The 24588-nt window shown below is 48.1% G+C and overlaps 1 protein-coding gene across 2 annotated transcripts in view; it reads left to right on the top strand.

Annotated features, from left to right (window-relative positions):
* Positions 1-24588, top strand: part of SMARCC2 (SWI/SNF related BAF chromatin remodeling complex subunit C2) — a 2756167-nt gene that overhangs the window by 1988055 nt on the left and 743524 nt on the right. Inside the window, exons 18-19 of one of the 2 annotated variants that reach the window (XM_069653753.1) lie at positions 1730-1849; positions 1967-2029. In XM_069653753.1, coding sequence (XP_069509854.1) covers positions 1730-1849; positions 1967-2029 — 183 coding nt within the window. The remainder of the gene's footprint in view (positions 1-1729; positions 1850-1966; positions 2030-24588) is intronic. The other variant, XM_069653754.1, reaches the window with a different exon arrangement.

The raw sequence follows: 24588 nt of genomic DNA on the forward strand, positions 1-24588 counted from the left end.
CCTCAGCAGAGAGGGCAAGCATGTTTTTCTAATGGATTGTGTCCTATCACAAATCCCTCTTCGTAGATATATTCTCCCTGCACCAACAGATGTTGGAAACCTTTGGCAGTTGGGGGCATTGTGCAGCTTTGGTATTGTGGATCCAGACGTGACTTCGGCATCGGTACAAAAAGCTTGCCCCACATGCTTGACCTCAGTTCCCTTGTTCTTCATTCTCAGCACTCTAAGTGGGAAATATCCTTCAACGCCTCTGAAGATTTATTTCTGACACATTCTAAAGAATTACACTTTTTGATGATCATGTCGACTCTGAAACCCTACGGATTCAAAAAATGTTACGATTGCAACACAAAAATGTCATTGACCTACCCCCATAATATTTGCCTGTGGTGCCTCAGTACTGATCACGCCATTGCTGTTTCAGGGTCATGCCAAAACGTAATACTGAGGGCTTTGAAGGAGAGGACATCCAAGTCAAATTTTCGCTGTTCCATCCAGCTTAAGCGCCGAGCTTAACCACATCAGCGATACCTTGTCCAGTGCAAAGTAGTTGACTTCAGCCAGGACCAGCAAAAATGTGTTTTGAATATACTGAATGTGAATAAACATTACACTTGCACCTAATAAATAGTGGACTTGTGAATGAAGTCAGGAACAGCAAAAATGTGCGCTGAATGTACAGCACTCAAGTCAATGTTACGCTCTCACCCATTAAGTAGTGTAGACCTTAATTACATGCAGGTGACCACCAGAGTGGTGGATGAATGTCTAATGGCAGCCGCCAAGGGTGGAATAATGGAAATAATGTATCTTGAGAACACATCTGTGCAACGCTAAACGTTGAATGATCAATTCTGTCCTTATGAAGGACGACATATTGAAGCAATCAGTTGTTGAGCTAGCTCAAAAAGGCTGAAACACATTGTGTCCACGTGAAACAGAAATCATACTGTGAATACATAATTTGTGCTTGTTAAAGAGAGCAAGTCGATCATTTGTGCTATTTATGTGATGAAGCTATAATTGTGCTAACAAGATTTCTTTGAGCGGTTTCTAGATCATTCCCATGTATGTAGTGGTTTAATGGGTTTCCGTATAATACATTTTTTTAAACTAACAGACAAAAATGTCGAATTTGGCATTGGAAAAATAACCAAAGTCCCATAATGTCGATCAAGGGGAGCAGGGTGCTGCGGGGGTGTCCCCGCTTCCATCAAAAAGAAACCGGGGGACAAAGAAAGTTTAAAAAAGAAAACCCTCCTGTGGTGGAAGTTCCGCCTCTCAATGGGGAGGCAGAACTCGCATCACAGGGTGAGTGCTGTGGAGAAGGACAATAAGGTAAGTTGGGTGGAGGGAGGGGGGATAGCATGCAGGGGTGATGTTCGTGATTATTGCCTTGTCGAAAATGTTGAATTAAACATTTTCGGCTACGAAATATTCAGCTTTAAAATTATCGGCATCGAAATAATCACGTTCATCCTTTTAATGTGGTTTTTAAGGATTTTGTATATGAATCAAGGTATGTTAGTAAGATTAGTTTGTGTTTGCCCCAAGGAATTAATTGATAAAGGAAATGATTTTCATGATTAATTCCATATGAAATGTTTGGAGGTCCCTGAGGGAATTACTTTCCTGTCTGCAGCATTTTCGTTTTGGTTTACTTTATGGTTCCTGGGAAGTCAGGGCTGGATACCAGGCCTCTCATTTTGATATTATATATAAATTTCAGCAGACAACTGCGGCCCAACAAATGCTCAACTTCCCAGAGAAGGGCAAGGAAAAACCCACTGACCTGCAAAATTTTGGACTGAGAACAGACATGTACAGCAAGAAAAACATTCCTTCCAAGGTAAGAGGTCTTTGCCCAAACCCCTGACAGTTTTACCCGCTTTGGTTTTCCCCACCATTTCCTAATAACTTGATACTGTCTGGACATAACCAACTACTTCTCCATCTCTCTCCATAGAGTAAAGCCGCAGCCAGTGCAACACGGGATTGGTCTGAACAAGAGACGCTACTGCTGTTGGAGGTGAGCGTTTGTCACACACTGTAGTACTATGGAGGTGGGGAAGTTAGGAATGCCTATTGCCTGCACGCTGAGAGTAACTGTTGGATGCAAAATGTTATTCCTATTGTGATCAAAAGTCGCAATGCATCTACTGCTTGAACCAAATTGAGCCAGACATCTTTATGTTGATTGGAACATCAAAATCTCCACATGGAGGTTTCCTCTGAATAGGGAGTTTTCAGTATTTCTCCCTTGTCCTGCCCAATGGCAGGTAATGTTGAAAGTTTGCCGATCTGAGAAGCATACCCCTTTTTCATTGTCAAGCATAAGACCTTTGACAAATTCATAAGCTTATAATTCAAATTGTAAGCTAATGAATGTTCCAAGGGACCCATGCTTGGGAAGTTTAAAGTTATGCCTACCCGTCCAGAGATATTAAATGCATGTGAACTTGTAACATTCTATTTTGCAATATGGGGATACACAGATTCACATGCTTAAAATGTTCTCCTGCTGTTGATGGTGGGAAACATTATTCACTAGTGAGTCCAAAACAGATAACCATTCTGTTAATCAGCGGTTCTGGTTAGACTACATTTTTAGGGTACAGGAAGATCAGTGCACTGCTAGATTGCAGGGCTTCCCCTCATATGCCATATGCCATGCCTGATAGATGTAGCAGAACAATCAAGGCTTTACTCTCAAGAGGGGAGCGGGATGTTTAATAGGTAACCTGCCCAAATACACAATAGGGGAAGGTCCACAAAGTATACATGTCAAAATGTGCCCCTAAATATCTTTAGCAAAATTGAAATCCAGTATGCTACAGGTGAGTAGCCTTTTAGAATAGTCTTTTAGTGCAGCGACTTCTACAGGGGACGCAAAATGTTTAGGAAACAGTTTTTTGAACTGCAGTAAAACCCAATGTTATCCAGTGGGAGAAACCAAAAAGAAAGCTTGCTGTTATTGTTAATAGGAACTGGCACTCAGATGAGTTAAGTTAGCACAATTTGCAGTTGTACTAGGCATTCGTTTTTGTTATACAACGGGCACAGTGTTCTTCAGTGTGCCAAAAACAAGTGGAAAGCCTCCAGTTGGAATGAAACACAGCTTTCAAAGTCACGGTACAGATGTGAAATGGCACGTTTTGCAGGCGGCGGCACCTATCCGAGTAGGAAATCACAAGGACCTTGAACAACATTGCTGGGGCCCAGAGACATAGAAAGGGTAGGGCCTGAGCAGGAAAGGCCCAGCCAAAATCCCTAAATGCCCACTCAGTAGCACTGTGTGGGCATTTAAATATGTTAATGTCACTGCGGTGGGCCAAACAACATTAGCTTCAGGCTCCACTTGTTAGACAATCCTGGATATGCCTCCGCTGGGGCCAGAAAATAAGAACTTGTTTCTGGTGACGATCAGTTCAGCTGCTTCAGCAGCCGAAATTGCAACCTCAGCACATAAAGTCATGCAGTTGAATGCTCAATGATTCAGAAAGAGTTAACATGATTCTGGAACACCAGCTTTATATTGCAGGAGTGTTGGGGTTCCAGGCACAAGAGAACGTAAGAAATGTGTGGTTTTTCAATAGTTCTCAAGTGAGCTCTTGAACGGGATTGTTCCTGCAGTACTTTCCTATTTCTTTGTTAAACTCTTTATTGGCACACTTGGCCTTTTACAGTACATAACATTATGACATGAGGTATAACGGGCTGGGCGGACAGACGAGAGGACCAGGGGCATGGTATGTAGCCTTACAGAAAGGTACTGTACAAAAAACATGAGAGGGCCACCGTATCCAGAAATAGAACAGGTACACCCCCAGCAAGAATTTAAGGGGGGGACCAGTAATGAGTCCATCGGAGCATTTGTCTGAGGGGATGTACGCAGAAGATATCGGTGGGCCATATCTCTGAGCCAGTGATCTGTAGTGAGGATTCTCACACTCCTGCACCGCAATAAAATACAGTGGGGCTCATTACAAGTCCGGCAGTAGCCGTGCCGGTAAAACCGGCAGGCTGCTGCCAGACCCGTATGGATTTACCGGCTCCGGACTAGCCGGACTTACCGGCGCATTACAGCCCTGGTGGTCTGGTAATTCCGGAGCCGGCATTCCGTTACTCCCCATTCCCGTGGAGTCTGGCACCATGCAGTAATGGGACCGGTGTTTCCACATCCGTGTGCGGCCGGTGGCATTATGCCCGACCAGGTCAGACCTGGCGGGTGTAACACCAAACGGCCACATAACTCTGAGTTAGCCGGTCCAGAAAACGGTGTTGGTACGGTCTTAATGAGACCCAGGAGGAGATATAGACTTACAAACATACTCATGCATCCCAGGGTGGGCTCAAAAACATGAAATAAACAGTGCATAGGTGAAAGGATAACATTCCTGTCCGTTTTTTCCAATAACATCCCACACACATCCCTCCAAAATGGTGCAAGCATCGGGCAGTCCCAAATCATGTGATGGTATTTGGCGTTGGTACTGTTGCACCAGTGATATGCACCCGATCCCTCCCCGGAAAATAACCATAGCCTAGCATGTACATAATGATAGCGGTGTAAAACTTTTAATTGTATCAGCTGAAATCTAGAGTTGTATGACACCTTATGTGTCTATGTGCACATAACTGCCCAGTGGTTGTCGCTGATATCTATTGGTAGCTCACCAGCCCATTTAGAGCGAGCATTGGTCTGAGACGTTGCCAAACGGTTCTGGATCATACAGTATAGAGAAGACACCATGCCGTGGTTTTTACCAGTTAAGTTGTACCCGAGGATCGTGTCGTTCTCTGACTCCACCGGGAACCCCTTAATCCCCACTGCTTCTTGCATGCCCTTAGTAGGCCTGCATGCTGTAGCTACAGTGAGGTGTCGCATTGTACGAGCAAAGGGATGTCGCTGGAGGAGATAAAGTTACCCTCTGGGTACGTGGCCCCAAGTGTGTGAAACCCATTACTCCTACGTCCCGTCCCCTTTCCTCTATACTTTGGGACATTCCGTCCTGTGGGACGGGACCAGAGCACTTTTGTAAAAAAGTATCAAATTGAAAAATATGTCCTTCACTTTTTACGCAAGGTACCACATGCAGCCGTAACCCCACCCTCCTTATCTCCGCCCTGCGCATCACCTTTCAGTCCTTTTCTCCGCGTGGTCGGGGCTGGATGCAGTTACATCACCGGGAAGACCTTTTTTCCTTCCCGTTGTCTTTCTCTCCTGCTCCGGTTCTGCAGTCGCGTAGTCCTCCGTCTATGCCGGATCGTTTGGGATTTGCTACTTGTTCCTCTTGCGAACGTTGCTTTGCTAGGGAGGATCCTCAATCTCTCTGTTTTGAGTGGCTGGGACCAGATCATTGGGACGCGTGTTTCTACTGCGACTTCCTTTCGATCCTGGAGTTTGCTCTGAGGTCTCCTTGTCAGGAGCTTCCCACACAGACACCGGGGTGCGCCCTGAGGCCTCCATTGAGGCTTTCTGTACCAAACCATGGTTCGAGGCCACTGTCGGGGGAGCTATTAAGACCAGACTCTGTTCCGAGGTTCCTCTTAACGAGGCTAAGGTGTGTACCAACAGAACTGAGAGGCCTGTTAAGACCTTGTCTGGGAGGTGGATTCCTCAACTTTCCCTCGCGGAGTCACCGGTTCTGTTGAGGGGGCACAGAGAGAGGTTGTCGACTGTAACTCCTCTGTAAATGGCATTGCCGAGGTTCTTTCTTTGGAGGCTAATTCAAGGGACAGGATGTCCAGTAAACATCCAAGGCCCCATAGTACCGTCTCTGCCGAGGATCCTTGTGTCAAGGGTAAAATTTCAGTCAAGTCCCCTGACCAGTCTATGGAGTCAACTGCCTCATCTACACATGTGACGCAGTTCTCCTCAGATGTTCACAAAATGGCGGCCCTTGCCGCGTGGTCTACGGTGGCCATTTTGGATTCTTCCCTCACACCCACGCTATCGACAGTGGATGCTGGGAATCTTCTTTTCGGTGGACAACCTTTTCCACGCGACAGTGTGAATCCGTTCCGCCCTTCCTACGACTGGCGCAATCGGATGCCACTACCTCATTCCTCATTTGGTCTCGCTTCCTGGCAGCCTCTTCATCAGAGGATGCCTTTCTTGGGAGGTTTCAGAGACTTATGCACTCTGACCCAATGAGGGAGTACTTTAAGGGCCTTTCTCATAGCTCTGTAACCAAGGTTTCCCCTGAGGTGCCCCAAGGGCCTAACACGCGTACAGGAGATTCCTCCGAGGGTTCTGATGGACCTGCCAGTAGCAGACATTGTTCCGAAGTTCACCATCACAGTGCTAAAGTTAAGCCCAGTCGGCTGGGTGCTGGGATACCAGGGTTCATCCTGAGGCTCCGTTTCTGGAGCTTTCCCCGCTATAAACAGGTTGAAACCTAAGGTTCCTCTTGTGGAGGCTAAAGTCTGTACTGAGTCCCGACTCGAGGCCCTTTTAAGGGAGCTTTACGTACCAGGTTGAAACCTGATGTTCCTCTTGTGGAGGCTAAAGTCTGTACTGAGTCCCGACTCGAGGCCCTTTTAAGGGAGCTTTACGTACCAGGTTGAAACCTGAGGTCCCTCTTGTGGAGGCTAAAGTCTATATTGACAAATCCGAGAGGCCTTCTCTGAGGGTCGTGTTGGTGAGGTTTTGTCCTCAACCGTCATATGCTCAGGGTCGTGGTGGTACCGGTTCTGTCGAGGAAAGAGGGGGGTCACGGACCGCGTTCCCTCTGGTACCGGTTTGTCCGAGGTTCCTCCGTTGGAGGCTAATTTTGAGAGTGGTTCGAAGATGGCGACTAAACATCCGAGACCACCCAGTACTGGCTCTGCCGAGGATCCTTGTAAGGCATGTGATGCAGTTCTCTTCAGGTGGTGACAAAATGGCAGCCCAACCTGCGTGGCCTACGGCGGCCATTTTGGATACCTCCCTTACACCTACATATGCAACGTCTGGTGCTGGGAGCATTCATTTTGGCAATAGTAACCCGTTCTGCCCTTCTTTGACCGGCGTGCATGGGCCCCGCTGCCTCATACTGTCTCATTCCCTCCTGCTTTTTGCTCCACTGATTTATGTGGACCCGGCCGGTGGTGGACCTTCCTGGCAACCACCTAGACTGAGGATGAGTTTTTGGGAAGTTTCAGATCCTCATGCATTCTGACCCTATGAGGATGTATTTCAAGCGTTTTTTCACTCCTGTTCCACCCGCCTGCTCCGATTCAGGTTTTCTTTTAAAACCTGAGGCAGTAGGCGTGGAGGACCAGTCTTCTTTTCCCACCTCGCTGGGATGAGCCTTAAGCGGATGAGGACGGCGATGAGCAGCCCCGCTCAGTGAGAGCATTCCTTGTCCGGGAGGGGCTTGTGTAGTTCTGCTACCAGGGAATCCCCTGAAGTGCCTCAAGGGCCTAATAGGCGCACCAGAGTGTTCTCTGGGGGTCCCTCAGTGGACCTGCCAAAACCAGAAGTGGTTCCGAGGTTCACTGTTTGAGTGCTAAGGTTCAGCTCAGTTCGTCTTTGGCTCTGGATACCGGGGTTAGCCCTGAGGTCTCCATTTCTGGATTTTCCCACACTGATACCGGGGTACGCCCAGAGGTCTCCGTTTCTGGTTCTTGTCACACCGTGCCACGGCTCGAGGCTCCTCTTTAGTGAGCTATATGTCCCGGGTTAAAACCCAAGGTTCCTCTAAATACAGTACCGACGGAGTTGAGGGATCCTCTAAGGGTCCTGTCGGTAGGGTGCATTCCTCAACTGTCCCATGCTCAGGGCTGTGGTGGTACCGATTCTGTCGAGTGGGCAAAGAAGGTGATCAGCAACAGCCCTTCCAGTACCGGCTCCGCCGAGGTTCCTCCATTGGAGGCGGATTCTGGGTCAGTTCCTAGGATGTCCACTAAACATCCTAGATCTGCCAGCACCGGCTCAGCTGAGGATCCTTGTTTCAAGGCTGTGTTTAAGTCCCCTGACTCCCCTGAGGGGACAGTTGCCTCATTTTCTCTTATGACGCAGTTCTCTTCAGGTGTTGACTAAATGACGGCCCAGCCTCCTTGGTCCACGGCAGCCATTTTTGATACCTCCCTCACACCAACTTCCATGACAACTGGAGCTGGGAGCGTTCCTTTTGCTGCTGAGCAGTTTTTTCCACGCTATCTGGACAACAAAGACCCGTATGTCGGCCCTGGCAACAGCTTCAGCTAAGGCCCTTTGTACACAGAGGTCAGGGTCCCAGACTCTCTGGGATCAGGGGGTTTTAGGGGCGCGGGCGTGCCGATCTGAAACTCCTGTTGGTAGCCCCGCCTTAAGTGGCAGCGGCAAGGTGGTTGGTTTTTCTTTCGACCATCAGCTTCCTCTACAGGGACCGGTAATCTCTCAGCTGATAAATCACCAAATGATATTTTTGGTCGGTCACACTACACTACGGTGGGAGGACGAATCTCGTCACATCTAGAGGCGTGGCAAACCATCACCAAAGGCTGGTGGGGTTTGTCCATTGTTTAGGCAGTTTTTCGCTTGCCCTTTCCTCCTACCCCGCCCTTCAAGCCTCTCTTCCGACAGATCGGGAGCCCTCCCTCCGAGCAGAGGTACAGAAACTTCTATCCCTCAGAGCGGTGGAACCTGTTCCCCTCATGGAGCAATACTGCGGTCCCTTCACATTGCTCAGCCAAGCTGGCCTGTGCACTATTTTCGGTTTTTCCGAGAGAAATTCAAGTTGTTCACGCTCTGCCCAATAAAGTCCTCTCTTCGGAAGGGCGATTGGCTCAGTGTGGTGGTCTTCCGGGATGCGTAAATGCACACTCTGACTTGGAGCCCGCATATCGAATATCTGCGGTTCTCTGGAGCCCGCATATGAAATAAGTGCCGTTCTCCGTGCGAGCAGAAAACTTCAGATTCAGGTACTCTTTTTGGTCTCGGCTCAGCGAGACGCATCGGAAGCTCCTCTGAGAGGCCCTGCAGCAGTCTCCCAATGCCGGATCTTCTTCCAAGGTTCCCATTTGGGGCTAAGGCTTACCCCAGGTCTGCTGTGGCTTTGGATACCAAGGTTTGCCCTGAGGCTTCTCCATCTGGAGCTAACTGTACCGAGTCTTAGCTCGAGGCCCCTCTCAAGGTGGCTATAAGATCAGGGTTAAACCTGAGGTCCCCTGCTTGGGGCTAAATCGGTCACCAACAGAATTGAGAGTCCCTCATCAAGGGTCCTGGCTGTAAGGTATATCCCTAAACTTTCCTGCGCATGCACCTGGCCGTGGTGGTACCAGTTCTGTTGATGGGGCGAAGGAAGGCGGTCACGTAATAAAGACCTTCCAGTACCGGCTCTGCCGAGGATCCTCCATTAGAGGTTAAATCTGGGGAAGCCCCTGACTTGTCGACTAAACACCCTAGTTCTGCCAGTACCGGCTCTGCGATGTTCCTTGTTTCAAGGCTAGGGTAGCACGCAAGGCCACTGATTCCCCTGGGGAGACTATTGCTTCACTTGCTCCTGTGACGCAGTTTGCCCCTGGTGTGGGATAATGGCGGCCCAACCTCTGCGGCCCACGGCAGTCTTTTTGAATACCCCCCTTAAAAGCGAGGTTTTACATCAACAAGCAGGGCGACACAGACTCTCCTCTCCTTGTGGATCTTGTCATACAAATTTGGGCTGGGCCATCCAGTATATTGTTTGGTTCCAGGCTCCACGCATCCCAGGTCACCTCAATGTGTCCGCAGATTAATTCAGTCGCCAGTCAGCATCGGTTACGAGTGTGAGATGAACAGCAATGGGGCACGTCAGAGGTGGTCCTCTTTGCAGCTTGTTGGTCAACATGAAAGCTTATGCTTTCCCCTCATTGCCTCCTATCTATTGGTCACTCTGTAAGCGCATTGAACTGTGGCCAAAGCAGCTACCTGGGCTTTCCCACCAGCTTTTGGTAAGCATTACTGCTTTGACTTGGCCTCAAGAGCCGATGCTCAAATCGACCAGGCTGTTCTTAAAACCTTTTCCAATAAGGAGGTTCCATCCTCCCGTATTTCCTGTGAGGAGTGCTTGGTAATCTCCCAAAAGTATGGAGGAAAGGGGACGAGACGTAGGAGTATAACAAAGTTACTCACCCTAGTGACTACCTTACTCCTAGTCCATAGTCCCCTTTCCTCCATACGCCCGCCTGCCGTCCCCTTTAATAAGTATCCTCTATTATTGCTTAAATGGTCTTAGACCTGGCGATAGAAAAGGACTGAAGGGCAATGCGTGGGGCAGAGCTAAGGAGGGCAGGGTTACGGCCGCGTACGGTACCCCACGTAAAAAAAGGAGGACACATTTTTCAATGTGATGCTTTTTTACAAAAGTGCTCCGGTCCCGACCACAGGACAGAATGTCCCAAAAGTATGGAGGAAAGGGGACTATGAACTAGGAGTAAGGTAGTCACTACGGTGAGTAATTTTGTTAATTCCGCCCAGACCTGGTTGGAGCTGCTGTCTGCACGGGGTAAGGAGCGTACACAGTTCCAAAGTGGGGGATCCCCATGATATGGGGCAGATACACCGATCTCCTGCCATAGTTTGCACCAGGCCATTGCAGTTGTGCTAGCCGGGTCGAACTCGCAGCTATCTATAAAGTGGGCGGGGAAGATTAGTGACTTGAGGTCCCTGTCACCAGCAGAGTTTGACATATGGTTGGGGGGTTGGAAGGGCTCTCAGAGCCTCAAAAGGCTGCAAATTGTGCCTGTTCTGCCACCCAATATAGGTAAAGGTCAGGAGTCGTAAATCTACCTTTTCCTTGTGGCTGCGATAATTTGGTTCACTTAAGTCGCACCGCTCCGGAATGCCATACAAACTGACATATTGCTGCTTCTAGGTCCTGGAAGAAGGACCAACCAGGCCACAGTAGTACTTTGCTATTTGATTGTAGAGTACAGGGGAATAGCCCGAGCCTTCCTTTGGTACATTGTTTTTCCAACTGGTCTGGGACCAAGAACACCCCTATTTATACTCAGTTCTTGGGAGCTGGATCCACATCCATGGTGCAGTCATGCACACTACACCACTTAAACTCTTGTCGACCACCCAATCAGGAGTGGTCACCACATTAAAATGTTCTCAAGTTTCTTCCCGGTTGAAAACTCACAATGTGAATCCCAGACATCCATTCATAAATTCAGCCAGATTTTGTCATGGCTCCCTGCGCTCCCAACCTGGCGTCTCAGTAACACTACGACCATATGGTACCCATGCGTTTCCATGCTTACCAGTAAACACAGCCTCCCGGGATTTCTAAAACCAAGTTGAATATGTAATGGAGACCTGGAGTAAAAAACCTTTCTTCCCTGATCACAAAATGGCTGTAGCCATGTTTAGCCTAACAAATAGCTGTTGAGAGCCAATGTATTACACAAGGAACAGAGCTAGGTTACCCACTTGGGGAAACAGGTGACAGGGTATCTTTGGAACCTGCTCTGACTGGGGTATACTGGGAAATGGAGGTTGGCGCACCATGAGGGGGGGGGGCAAAAATATCAGTGGGCTCACTGTGAGTCACAGTTTTGGATATTCATCTTAATATTCTCATCTTAATATTCTCCAAAATTGGATCCTTGATGGATTAACAAAGACAATATTCCCACCATTTGGAGGAAAGGTCTTCTTGCTAGTGATTGAGAAGGTGGAAACAGAAGAAGTGCAGCTTTGTGGCCAAACATGATGGTGGCTCTTTGAGGCTCTGCAGTTGTTGCGTTTATCCCTTGTCCATTCTGAGGAGTTTGCACACAGGACAGATCCTGGAGTAATGCTACTGAATATCTGGAGAGTGATGAAAGTCCGAACAAATATGTCCCGAACTGAGGGAAGCTTTAACTGATGAGACCCCTCAGCCTCCCCGGGTGGTGGGTGCTGTGTGTCAGCAGCGGGCATTGGAGAAGGACATGGGTGGCAGTGATGCCATTCACTGGGCTACCCCACAGTTATCGTTCTGCCCAGGGAGCGAGGAGGCATTGACTGCTAACCTACTGGATGTTCTTCATAATGTCGGGAATGGCAGCAGGAAGCAGAGGGGGGTGAAGACCTTAGGCCCTGAGAATTAAATGTGTGGCGCATTATGCTGCCTTCGTTACATGCCACTCTGATTCAGGTCCTACAATTTGCTCTTCTGCAGTCCTATTTCATTGCTTCCGAACTGAAGCAGGCATCAATTTTTTGGGGCTGGCAAGTTCATAGCCACATCCATGCTATAGGCACAGTTAAGAGAGGTTTTTCCACAACCCTTTGGTGAGGTCCGTGTAATCATCTAACCTAATGTTCGAATAGGAAAGACCAGACTCTCCAGTGGTATCTGTAGCAGATCAGAAGGCTGGCAAAGAAGTACAATTAATACTAGCAAACAGTTCAAAAGAATACACCACACTGATATAGTGAAAAAATATACACTTTATTCCTAAAATCCCACATAACATATTTATGATGGGGAAAAATAAACACTCAATGTGCTGTACTAAACCAGGAGGAGGACTGGGACAAATGTGGGTCATGGTATATACGTGTTTATTCAAAATTAAAATGGCCACATCACTATTAGGAAAATTCTCTGCCTACTAAAAGGAAAACTAAGGGTGCTCGTCATATAAATAAAGAGTTCCGAATCCAAATTCCTAAGTTCCTAACTGGCCCTACCACTTTAGAAAAAAAACCTATCTAAAAAGAAAAGGAGGCTTTTAGAACAACCATGGCATGTGCTTCTGCCTGGCCCGGTTTTTGGAGCACTTATCTCATACTCAGAGTTCATTTAGGATATTCCAATTCGATATCCAGTCCTTGTGTGCAGTTATTCAATTAAAAAAAGTCTCATATACAGTTTGTGTTTTTTCCCTGTTTCGCGAGAACAAATGACAATTCTTCTTGTTTTTTCTTACTCGTTTACTACTAGCTAAATTCCTCCAGGATCAATTTAGTCTTTACCAGTAATAAAAATCCCTCCAGGGTTACTTTTGTATGTATCTTTTTTCTACAGCCTCTCGTGGTAATGGGACTCTCGAAAGTCCCATGGCTCTGTGGTAGATCTGTTATTCCTCGAATCTAACACTTTGATACATTTGTTGACTTCCTCAGCCTGGATACAAATCACACATACTCCTTTGACTCCCTGATCCACCAGACGTGTGTACATTTAAATCTGTTACTTTCTGATACAGAACACAGCTTCTCCAGCCTTCATAGATATTGTTTGTTGTTCTGTCCCACTTTTGTATGGGCCCTTTGAAAAACCTGAAGGTGTCTCACCCGCTAGTCCCCGGGGATCTGTCATCCAGGTGGCCAGTACACTGCCATTGCTTTTGGATCCAGTTCCTGAGGGTGGATCAGTGAGGGAGGATCACCTGGATGGGCGGTCTCCGGGGAGTGGGAGTGGGATACTGGATGGATAGGGACGGTAACACCTTTTCCCCATCTTTCCAGATAGGATACTTAGGAACTCAACCCACCACCCCTTTTCTGACACAAACGCTTTCTCACGGACAGCCCATCGTGAGCGAAAAACGGACTAACACCAGAGCCGTATACCTGACATGTCCCAATACAATAGTCGGGCAGGGTAAACGCAATTCCTGATCATTACACACCTGATTTACATCACACTTCACCACACGGATAAAAGACGGAGCACGAAAGTACACTCTGAGCAAGGCAAGCACACGAGAAAGCAGCAGTTCCAAGATGACAGTCTAATACAAGGAGAAAGATGGCAAGACCAGAGCTGGTTGCAATGAGGGAAGTGCTGTTGACCCTTTCACACCGTTACTTTCGTGAACATTGGAAAATAAGAAACCTAACACCTGGAATTAAAGCTGAAGAAATCTGGGTTGTGTGTCGGAGGTACGCTAGGCTCTTTCACGTCATTAACCAAGGTGTGGAGGAGCGTTTGCCCCTGTGTTACTGTCCTTGGCGCCTACAACAAAGCAGTACCAGTAAAGTCAGCGCAGCCGGTGAGTTAGGGAAACTGATACCAGACCGGCCTGTGTTAGAACCAAGGTTGCAGGCAGCAACGTTGTATGGAGAAATCGAAAGAAAACAGTGTGTGAATCATATGTGACGAGCAACGCAAATATAATTGAATAACAGGAGTGACTGAACTTTTAAAGCCAAGAAAGATACAGTAAGCAGAGTTGTCCAGCGCCACGTGGGTGCTCATTCGAAGGTCTCCGTTAGGTATCCAAATGGTTGGCAATTGTGTAGAGAAATTGGGAGATTGAAATTGACCTGCAACGGGTCAAGCTAAATCCTGTGCACATTTGAAAGTCTTCGATAGTTAATGCGAATAGAAATTGATCCAAACCCGCCTGAGAGAGACTTATAGTATCAGAAAAAGGATCTGAACCCGGCTGAGAGGAGCACGGGGGGGTGAAGTGTGAGTCACTCGAGAGAGAATATTCTCTGAACATTGTAACAAGGGATCTGAGCCGTAAAGAGGAGGATCAAAAGTAACAAACATTGTAACGAGGGATCTGAGCCCAGAAGAGGGGGATCCAAAGTAACAAACATTATAAGAAAAGGGATCTCAGCCTGACTGAGGGGGATCCAGGGTGAAGAGTGAATCTTCTGTATTAAGTACTTGTGAGAGGAAAATAACTTTTCATTTGTTTTTGGTACATCAGGCCTTCTGCATCAAGAGACTTTAAGAAGTAAAGAGACTTGCATACAGAAGGTCCTGCTGCTGGTAATTGAACTGTGCCCTCATGCCGTAGAAGCGAAAGAGTGTGCTATGCTCGAGTGAACCGTCTTGTCCTGTGTTGAAAATGTGTGGAAGGGAGGCCAACTGCCTGAACATCCCGACATATCATTTTCAATACTTCTTTCGAAGGGATTGTGTCCTCCGACGTATTCCTTATCTTAGATATCTCCTTCCAGCTCTGCTGGTCTTGGAAAATTTTTCTCTAGAGGGCGCTGCGCGTCGACGTCCTCCAAGTCGATGTCCCTCGACAACCGCCGTATCGACGTCGACGTCATCCTGCCTATAAAGGCCGTGCGCAGCGTCCGTTGCTCAGTTCGGTTTTCCGCGCTTATTCAGTGCCTCGGAATACCGTTGCTCAGTTTTGTCAGGTTAATCCTATTTACCTCGAGTTATTCGATACCGTACTCCATGGCTTCTTCGTCGGAACCGACAACTCCTCAATCCGGCTTCAAAAAATGCCGAGATTGTGGGAAAAAGATGTCGCTGACTGACCCTCACAGAGTTTGTCTGTGGTGTTTGGGAGCTGAACACCATTGTTCAGAGTGCGAGGACTGTATGTCCATGACAGCTAAGGCCCTGAAGGAGCGTAGGGGGAAGCTGGAGAAAGGTAAGACTTTTAAAGCTTCTTCTTCCTCGACAAAGTCGAGACATTCGTCTCCTCGTCACCATTCGCGCTCCAGGTCTCGGAGTGGGTCCCATCACCCCTCGAGATCAAAGCACTCGAAGAGGAGACGTCGAAGATCCCCTTCTCCGTCTTCCTCTTCCTCTGTTTCTCCAAAGAGAATCCCTTGCCCCACGAAACATAGTTCCCGGGCTGAATGGGAGGAATTCCGCAAAAATAAGATGAGCGTCTTCGAGAAAGCGGCCTCGACCCCCTCGAAGACTGCCGAGAGCGATGCTCTGGTCGAAAGACCCAAAGGTCAAAAACGCTGCGAGTCGCAGTACCCGGCGAAGGAAACCTCTCGAGCGCGTCTCGAACCCTCGAGTAGGACTGTGACCTCAAAACCTTCCTCGAAGGTTCCGTCGACGCCGTCGACGAAGGTTCCGTCGACGCCGAGGTCGGTGTCTTCGACGCCGTTGTCGAAGGGACCTTCGACACACGGGTCTGTCGACTCGACGCCAGCTTCGACACCGGCGTCGACGCCAAGAAAAGTCACGGTTACGACACACCAGTGACTATCCCCAGGTCCTCGATGACGATGGCGTTGAGATTGTCGAGCAGAATCCTAATTCTGTCGAGGTCATCGAGGCCTCTGCCTTTGTTTTCGACGCCACGCTCGAAGCCTTCGACGTCGGCGTCGACGACATCGACGTTTTCGAGGCCGTTTATGACAAGTTCGGCACCCTCTGCCTTGGAAATGGGGTTTACACCCTTTATGAGTTCAGAACAATTGAGAACTATGTCCTCAATTATGGAAGAGGGTGAATTGTCTGAACAGGAAGACACATTTGAGTTGCAGGGACCTGTAACCCCAATTAGAGAGGAATTTTCCTCTGAAGAACGCAGGTTAAAGGATCTTCATGATTCCTTACATGAGGCAAGTGGGTTAGACACTTCCCCTGAGGTGGAGTTTGCGAGGCCAGACCCGGGGAGCATGCTGAAACCCCTATAGAGCCTTAATGGCCAGGATCACATAGTTTATGGGGTGGTCTGCACCTTCACAATCTTTCCAACAAGATGACCTCACGGATATTCTTGACAAAGGCCCACAGGAGGATCCTGTGGTGCCTTTTCATAAAGCTCTTCAGAGGAAGATTATGACGAACTGGGAAACCCCAGATGTCGTCCCGGCAGTAAATAAAAAACTGTCTACAAAATACAGGGTATCTTCTACAGACCCGGAGTTTTTGTCAAAACACCCATCCCCAGAAAGTCTGGTGGTACAGGCAGCATCTTCTACTGATGTCAAGACGGCTTATCCTACCGTCCCACAGGACAGGGACGATAAAAAATATGATGCTATGGCAAAGAAAGTTTTTTCGGCATGTAGCATGGCGTTAAAATCTGTTAATGCTACTTGCACCCTTGCTAGATTCAGCCATACACTTTGGGAGTGTGCTTCTACAGCGGCTGACTGCATCCCGGAGGGAGAAGAAAGGGAGGCGTTCCTGAATATCATACAGGACGGTAAAGACGCTATGTGCGAATCCCTCCAGACGGGCATTGATTCAGCTGACAGTATCAGCAGAGCAATGGCGGCAAGTACAACAACCAGGAGATTCGCTTGGTTGAGAAAGTCTGGTTTTGCCCCAGATGTGCAAGCCAGGCTCTTGAACATGCCATTCGATGGCTCTTCTTTGTTCGGGAAAAAGGCGGATGACAGTTTAGAGAAACTGCAAACTTCAAAAGCAGCAGCAAAATCCCTAGGCGCTGCAATCCGTCAGACACCTTTTCGTCCCACAGGAACCTCTGCGAGGGGCAAGTCCTTTCGCTTCTACTCCGCATTCGGAAGAGGGAGAGGACGACCAGCTCAAAGGGGACAAAGAAGAACTACCCGAGGTGGACGGGGTAGATATTCAAAAGCCGCAGCAACAGGAGGTGCCTCTTTACCATCAGCATCTGCATCAGCCGCCCCAAAACCACTCTGAGGACTTCCCTCACAGGACACCTCTAGGAGGCAGGTTGACTCAACATCTGGCGGAATGGCAGGCTATCACGTCAGATGCTTGGGCATTGGAAACAGTTGCCCAAGGTTACTGCCTGCCTTTCCTACGCATACCTCAGAGTCATCCACCGGGGATCAGCTCTCAGAAAGCTCCAGATCCGCTCCACTTGCAGGAAATTTTGGACCTGCTAGAGAAAGGTGCCATAGAACCGGTACCTGTAGCGGAGAGGAACAAGGGCTGGTACTCCCCTTACTTTCTCATTCCAAAGAAAGACGGAGGACTGAGACCCATCTTGGACCTGCGAGAATTGAACAAATTCCTCAGGAAAGACAAATTCAAGATGGTCACTCTTTCTCAGATCCTCCAGGCCCTTCAGTTCCAGGACTGGTTGGTATCTCTGGACCTTCAGGACGCTTATTTCCATGTGCCTATCCATCTCAAACACAGGAAATACCTGAGGTTCGCAATTGGCAACTCTCATTATCAATTTCGAGTGCTGCCATTTGGAGCTGACCTCCGCCCCGAGGGTCTTCACCAAGTTAATGTCGGTAGTGGCGGCAAGTCTAAGGAGGGAAGGGATTCACGTCTACCCCTACCTGGACGATAGGTTGATCAGAGCTGTATCTTCGGAACAAGCTCAGATCCAGCTAAATCACGTGTGCCACTCCCTTCACAAACTGGGCTTCTCCCTCAATTTAAAAAAGTCACAAATGATACCATCGCAGAGACTCCAGTTCATAGGAGCGATCCTGGACACTTCCCTGGGAAAAGCCTCGCCACCAGAGGTGAGGGCTCAAGATATTCTACAGATGGTTACCAAGTTCCAAGATGCCCAAAGTCTCCCAGCCTTCGACTTTTTGAGGTTGCTAGGCCTCATGGCATCCTGCATTTTCCTAGTGCCAGAGGCTCGCCTGAGAATGAGAGCCCTCCAGTGGACACTGAGGACTCAGTGGTCTCAATTCTCAGGGAGAATGACAGATCTTCTTCATGTTCCCGACAGGGTGGCTCGAGACCTTCAGTGGTGGGCCTGTCAGGAGAACATTCTGAAAGGAGAACAATTTTGGCAACCCTGCCCGGAGATAACAGTAGTCACGGACGCCTCACTCACGGGGTGGGGAGCACATGCCAACGACTTGACGATCAGCGGTCGTTGGTCTCCATCGGAGTCCAGACTACATATCAACCTGTTAGAGCTGAGAGCCATCAGACTTGCGCTGAAGGCGTTCCTGCCAGCTTTACAAGGGAAAAATGTCCTGATAATGACGGACAACACAGTGGCCATGCATTACCTCAACAAAAGAGGAGGCGTAGGATCACTACCCCTGTGCAATGAGGCGATGCAGCTCTGGTTTTGGGCAATCCAAGAAGGAATCTATCAGCAGTTCACCTAGCCGGAGAGAAGAACTTGACAGCGGAAGCTCTGAGCAGGCAGAGCACAGTCTCCCACGAGTAGGAGCTAGCTCAGGAAGTCCTTCAAGAGATCTTTGCCCTTTGGGGAACCCCTCAGGTGGATCTGTTCGCCACCAGCCTCAACAGGAAATGCGATCTGTTCTGCTCAAGGGAATTTCCCCCGAGAGGAGCTCTGGGAGACGCGTTCATAGTGAACTGGGAATTTCCGCTTCTGTACGCGTTCCCACCGGTCCCTGTCATTCCTCAAATGATCAGGAGGTTGAGAAGATTCCGGAGAACCATGATCCTAATTGCTCCGGATTGGGCCAGGAGAACGTGGTACCTGGACCTTCTAGACTTGTCCATCTGCCCTCCAATTCGACTTCCACTCGGAGAGAACCTACTCTCACAGAAGGGAGGTCAGGTTCTCCATCCAGACATCAAAACCCTCAACCTTCATGCTTGGCTTCTGAAAGGCTGAGGTACAAGGATTGGGATCTCCCTGATGATGTTATGGAGGTGTTGCTTTCGGCAAGGAGGCCAGCAACAAAGTCTTTATACCGCTGCCGTTGGAACAGATTTTGCAGCTGGTGTAGAGATCGGAATATCGACCCCTTTTCATTTGGTACACCAATGGTTTTGTCCTTCCTACTATATTTGGCGTATTCAGGCCTTCAAGTTGGCACCATTAAGGGCTATCTCGCAGCGCTATCCATCTTTAAGCGCACTGCGGAAGAACCATCCTATTTCAAGTTACCCTTTGTAATACAGTTTCTAAAGGGGTTAACCAATGTTTATCCCCCAACACCATTCCAAGTTCCCCTGTGGGATTTAAACTTAGTCCTAACTTTCCTGATGGGCACACCTTTCGAACCACTCCATTCTTGTTCGTTAAGATTCCTTACCCTTAAAACTGTTTTATTAATAGCACTTACATCTGCTAGAAGGGTGAGCGAATTACAAGCTCTTTCTTGTAAACCCCCTCATACAATCTTTCACAAAGACAAAGTTGTCCTGCAAGTTAAGCCTAATTTCCTCCCAAAGGTGGTTTCTGAATTCCATATCACTCAGAAGATTACCCTACCATCTTTCTATCCTCCTCCTCATCCGGGGAAAGAGGAAGAGAGGTTACACAGGCTAGACCCTAGAAGGGCTTTAAGTTTTTACATCAGTAGACTAGCCAGGATAAGACAGGCAGACCAGATGTTTGTAGGTTACACAGGTCACAAGCTGGGGTTACCAATAACTAAGCAGACCATTTCCAGATGGATCATTCTAGCCATTCTGGAATGTTATAAACTGGCAGGGAAAGAGCCCCCTCAAAACCTTAGGGCTCATTCGACCAGAGGTATTGCAGCTTCATCGGCCCTCAAAAGAGGTGTGCCGGTTAAAGACATCTGTGAGGCCGCTACATGGTCGTCTATCCATACCTTTACACGATTTTACAACTTGGATTCCTCCTCCAGTCAAGAGAGTAGGTTTGGAAGGGCTGTACTGCACTCTATTCATCAATAGAAGACAGCGTGAAGTCAGTACTCCCTCCTCCAATGATAGAATACTGCTATGGGAGCCTATCTAAGATAAGGAATACGTCGGAGGACACAATCCCTTCGAAGAACAAGTTACTTCTTACCTTGTAACGTTCTTTCGACGGGATGTTCCTCCAACGTATTCCTTATCGACCCTCCCATCCATCCCCGCAGTTCTACTTCCCTTGTTGTTGCAGCTTACGCTCCGTCAGGGTGATTAGTCTAGTCCAGAAAGAATTATTGTGGGCTACAAAACGGAACTGAGCAACGGACGCTGCGCGTGACTTTTATAGGCAGGATGCCGTCGACGTCGATACGGCGGCTGTCGAGGGACATCGACTCGGAGGACGTCGACGCGCAGCGCCCTCTAGAGAAAATTTTTCCAAGGCCAGCAGAGCTGGAAGGAGATATCTAAGATAAGGAATACGTCGGAGGAACATCCCGTCGAAAGAACGTTACAAGGTAAGAAGTAACTTGTTCTTCTCTTCATAACATTACTGCCTACACTATTTGTATTTAGAGGTAAGGTTTGGCAATAGGTTTTTTAGTATAGGCCTTTTTATTTTGACAAGACACCACTAGGACTCCGTTATTGTTATTTGATGGTTGTAGCTTGCTCCCATCCGCAGATTTAGGATTAGATAGGCGTTTATCATACCCTCTTTGAAGTTCAATAAACACCCTTAAACTATGGTCACTTGTGTCTGTCTTACTGTTGATACCATGCCTTCCTTACAGTCTGTATGCCCGTTCCATGCTTTCAGACTTTCATTCTCACAATGACTTTTCCAGCTTTAATACGCGATATTAGCAACACTCTCATTCCAGACTACCTGGGTCTTGTGCTCGTTTTGGTTTCCCAGGGTATCCTATCAGGAATGGTTTCGGCAGTCTCTGACCCCACAGCTTGTCACTTTCATTGGTGTCCTCACGGTGGGAGTGTTTATCCCACTTGGACTGGCACACGCCGTTGGGCTCCCTGCTTGATTCTGGTTTCGGTGTCGGCTGCTGGGCGCCCGGCCCACCACTGAGTGCTGGTGGTCCGCGCCACCAGAAAAGGTGGGTTGCTTCCCATCTAGGTTCCTTCCCTGCTCTGTGTACCCGCTTCATAGCCTCCGGCTAGAGTGCCATGCTCCCGCTACACCATCACTGGTTCCACGCTTGTGCGTAGCTCCGCCTCTCCAGACGTGTTTCCAGAGGCTCGCCTCTGTGTATTATGGAAGCTCCTCCCTGCGTAGGATTTATGCATGGCTTCCCCAGACTCTCTCCATTCACAGTTCTTATTCTGTGCACATACTTCATCACATGCTCAAAGTACCTGCTACGTAGCCTCCAGCTAGCAGACCTCACTTCTGCTACACCACTGTTGGTTCCATGTTTGTGAGTAACTCTACCCCCAGAACCTGTTTCCAGAGGCTCGCCTCTGTTTACCGTAGAATTTCCTCCCAGCATAGAAGTTACGCACGGCTTCCCCAGTCTCTCTCCATTCACAGTTCTTATTCTGTGCAAAAACTTCATCACAATCAGAAAAGGTGGGTCCTTCATTTACAGCGGCCCTCAGATAAAGTCAGCATTACCTGAAGCCAATAGGATGGAAGGTGGGTTGCTGGTATTTATAGTAACAGTCTGAGAACACTCAATTCTTTTCAGTCCCATGTATGTGGACAACGTAGCCCTTTTTGGGAGATCCTCATTGGACTGGGGGGGAGTCCTTGTCTCCTAGAAGGGAGTCAATCCCAGTGAGGTGTTGCAGAGCAGGGTCACCCCCCTAGCTTCACAGGGGGTTGCTCCCCTCTGGGGAGAAGGGACCAATTGTCCAGATTCATCACAGTACTGTGAGGAGCCAGGAATGAGACGCGGATACAGAGGACTCATGGTTTTGAATGTAGTCTTTTATTAAATGAAAAGGGGGTTGGAAAATGCCTCATTATCCCTATGCTAAGAGGTAGTTTCCCTACCTTAACCTTTACTGCCTAGACTCTGTCAGGAGAGGAGGCCAAATTTGGCAAGGCTGTCCTCCATAACATCAACAAATAGAAATTCTTAGCACCCACCTCCTTAGACAAACTGCTATGGCATTGTCTCAAAGATGAGGAATATGTGGGAGGACACAATCCATTTGAAGAACAAGTTACTTACCTGTGGTAACATTCTTTCGACTGGCTGTTCCTCCCACGTATTCCTCATCGCCCTCCCATCCTTCCTCTCTTGCTTGCCAAGAATTTCTTTCTCGCAAAACATCGGATTTGTCACCATCAGTGGCTAAGCATGCAGAATAAGTGGAAAAAACTAGAACTAAGGTAACGGTGACTGCGTGTGCTTCACATACCAGCATTGACGTCATGGCAGAGGACAGTACGGAGGCCGTCAAGGGCCATAACTCGATGCTGCATGAAACAATTTCTGAAGCAAGCTGCAAGCATATATCAAAGATGAGGAATACGTGAGAGGAACATCCAGTCGAAAGAATGTTACCACGGGTAAGTATCTTGTTCTTTTCTTGTCATGCTCCCATCCTCTGGAACTCTATCCCGGTGTCGGCTCGGAATGCCCCCACAATTCTCCAATTTCGCAAATCTCTAAAAACATGGGTCTTTCAACAACACCTGACCAAGGACTAATTCCAATGGATGCACATACTGATGCACATAACCCACAGTACTGCACTACTGTTAAAAAAAAAAAAAATACCAGTCCAAATACTGGCTAACCACACTCTGTACTGCGCTCTGCAGCTCTCGAGCTAGGTCCAGACTTCAAATAATAAATTAAATAAAAAAGTCGAAGTGATTGGTAAGCCATTAGGCTCTTCAGTAGGCCAAACCATTCAGGGTGTGACTCAGATCCCGGAGACGAAAGCCCTTTTGTAACTACAGCTATCACAGCTGAAGACGGAATGGCCAACACCCTGGCAAATAAGGCCAGAGAAAATGTACTAGACCATCGAGAGGCAGAGGTTACGAAAACCTTTATCCACGGCCGCTTTAGTCCCCTCCAGCATGGCTGTGACTCTACAACCCTGAGAACTTCTTTCATTCTATGGCAGTAAAGGGGGACGTCTGACACATAGGCTCGACAAGTTGTCACCCCAGGTATTGCCTCCTTTTCTTACGAGACCCGCCAAATTGCCCCCGCCTACTCAACCATTGCATGCTCCGGACCCGCTCCTTCAGCAGGTGATTGCCTCCTTACTGTAGAAGTGTGCTATGGAGATGGTTCCTCAAGCAGAAAGTAACAAAGGGTAGTACTCCCTTTACTTTTTGGTTCCAAAGAAGGCTAGAAGACTGCGACAAATCTTGGACCTGAGACACTTGAACAAGTTCCTCAGGAAAGACAAGTTCAAGATGGTGTGGGGAACACCGGCCGGCACATCAATTTACAGGACGCGTTGCTATGGCATAGTTGGAAGCTCTTTGGTATCAATCCAAGGGTATCTCGCCTTTACTTTGCCTAAAAAGGTCTTCTACACTTACATGTTCTACATTAACTTTATCAGCCATTTACTTCTTCATGCATTTACTTCTTTCCTTTACTTAGTCTTCATCTTCACATTGTAAAGTTGGCTATGGATATGGTAGGTTTAGCTTTAAGGTTAGGGTTGAGGTCAAGGGGGCCTAGGAGGGAAGAATAGCTGTGAGAAAAGAAGGGGGCTTACAGGGGGTGTCCTCCTGTAATTACAAAGTAAATGTTAGAAGAAGTGAAAGACAGAAATAGTAAAGGTATGAAGAGGGAAAAGTGACAAAGTGAATGTATGGCTAAGTGAAAGCAGAAGAAATAAAGACATGCAAGCACAATGATATATGGTGTGCTAAGGTCTTTTTTAGACCTTCCGAACATAGCATTGGCGCAGCACACACTGCAACCGTAAAGTCACCCGGAGGGAGAACTTTGCATAGTTGAAAGCCGAGATGAAGTCACCCTGTGTCACAACTTGCTCCTTTGTTGCAGGAATGCTGCCTCAGTCACTTTCCTCTTTTCTCCTATGTACCCTCCTCCTCTGTGTTCCACTCTGTCCTGCTGTTAATGCATCATTCCTGGCTCCAGTTCCTTTATCCCCCCCGATCTTTGTCCCCCCTGTGGACCTCAACTTCAGGCTGCCTCTTTAACTTCTTGTGGCCAGACTGTTGCATCCATCCTGTTCACCTCTAATTCGCTGCAGCTTTCTACCTGAGAGGTTGTATTCCCTTCTTTGGAAGGTTTTCCTCCTGTGGACTGGATGCCAAATTCCACAATGCCCACATGTTGCCTGCCCTGAAGTTCTTACGGCTGCTGGTTCTCATGGCATCCAGCATGTTTGTGGTTACATACATGACAGGCCTACTTCAGGTCCTGAACAGGTTGTCGCTGGACCTCCTGGGGTGTTTCCACGAGGGGAACTTGAT

Source organism: Ambystoma mexicanum, chromosome 3q, assembly GCF_040938575.1.
Source record: "Ambystoma mexicanum isolate Mex_15411 chromosome 3q, UKY_AmexF1_1, whole genome shotgun sequence".
NCBI lineage: Eukaryota > Metazoa > Chordata > Amphibia > Caudata > Ambystomatidae > Ambystoma > Ambystoma mexicanum.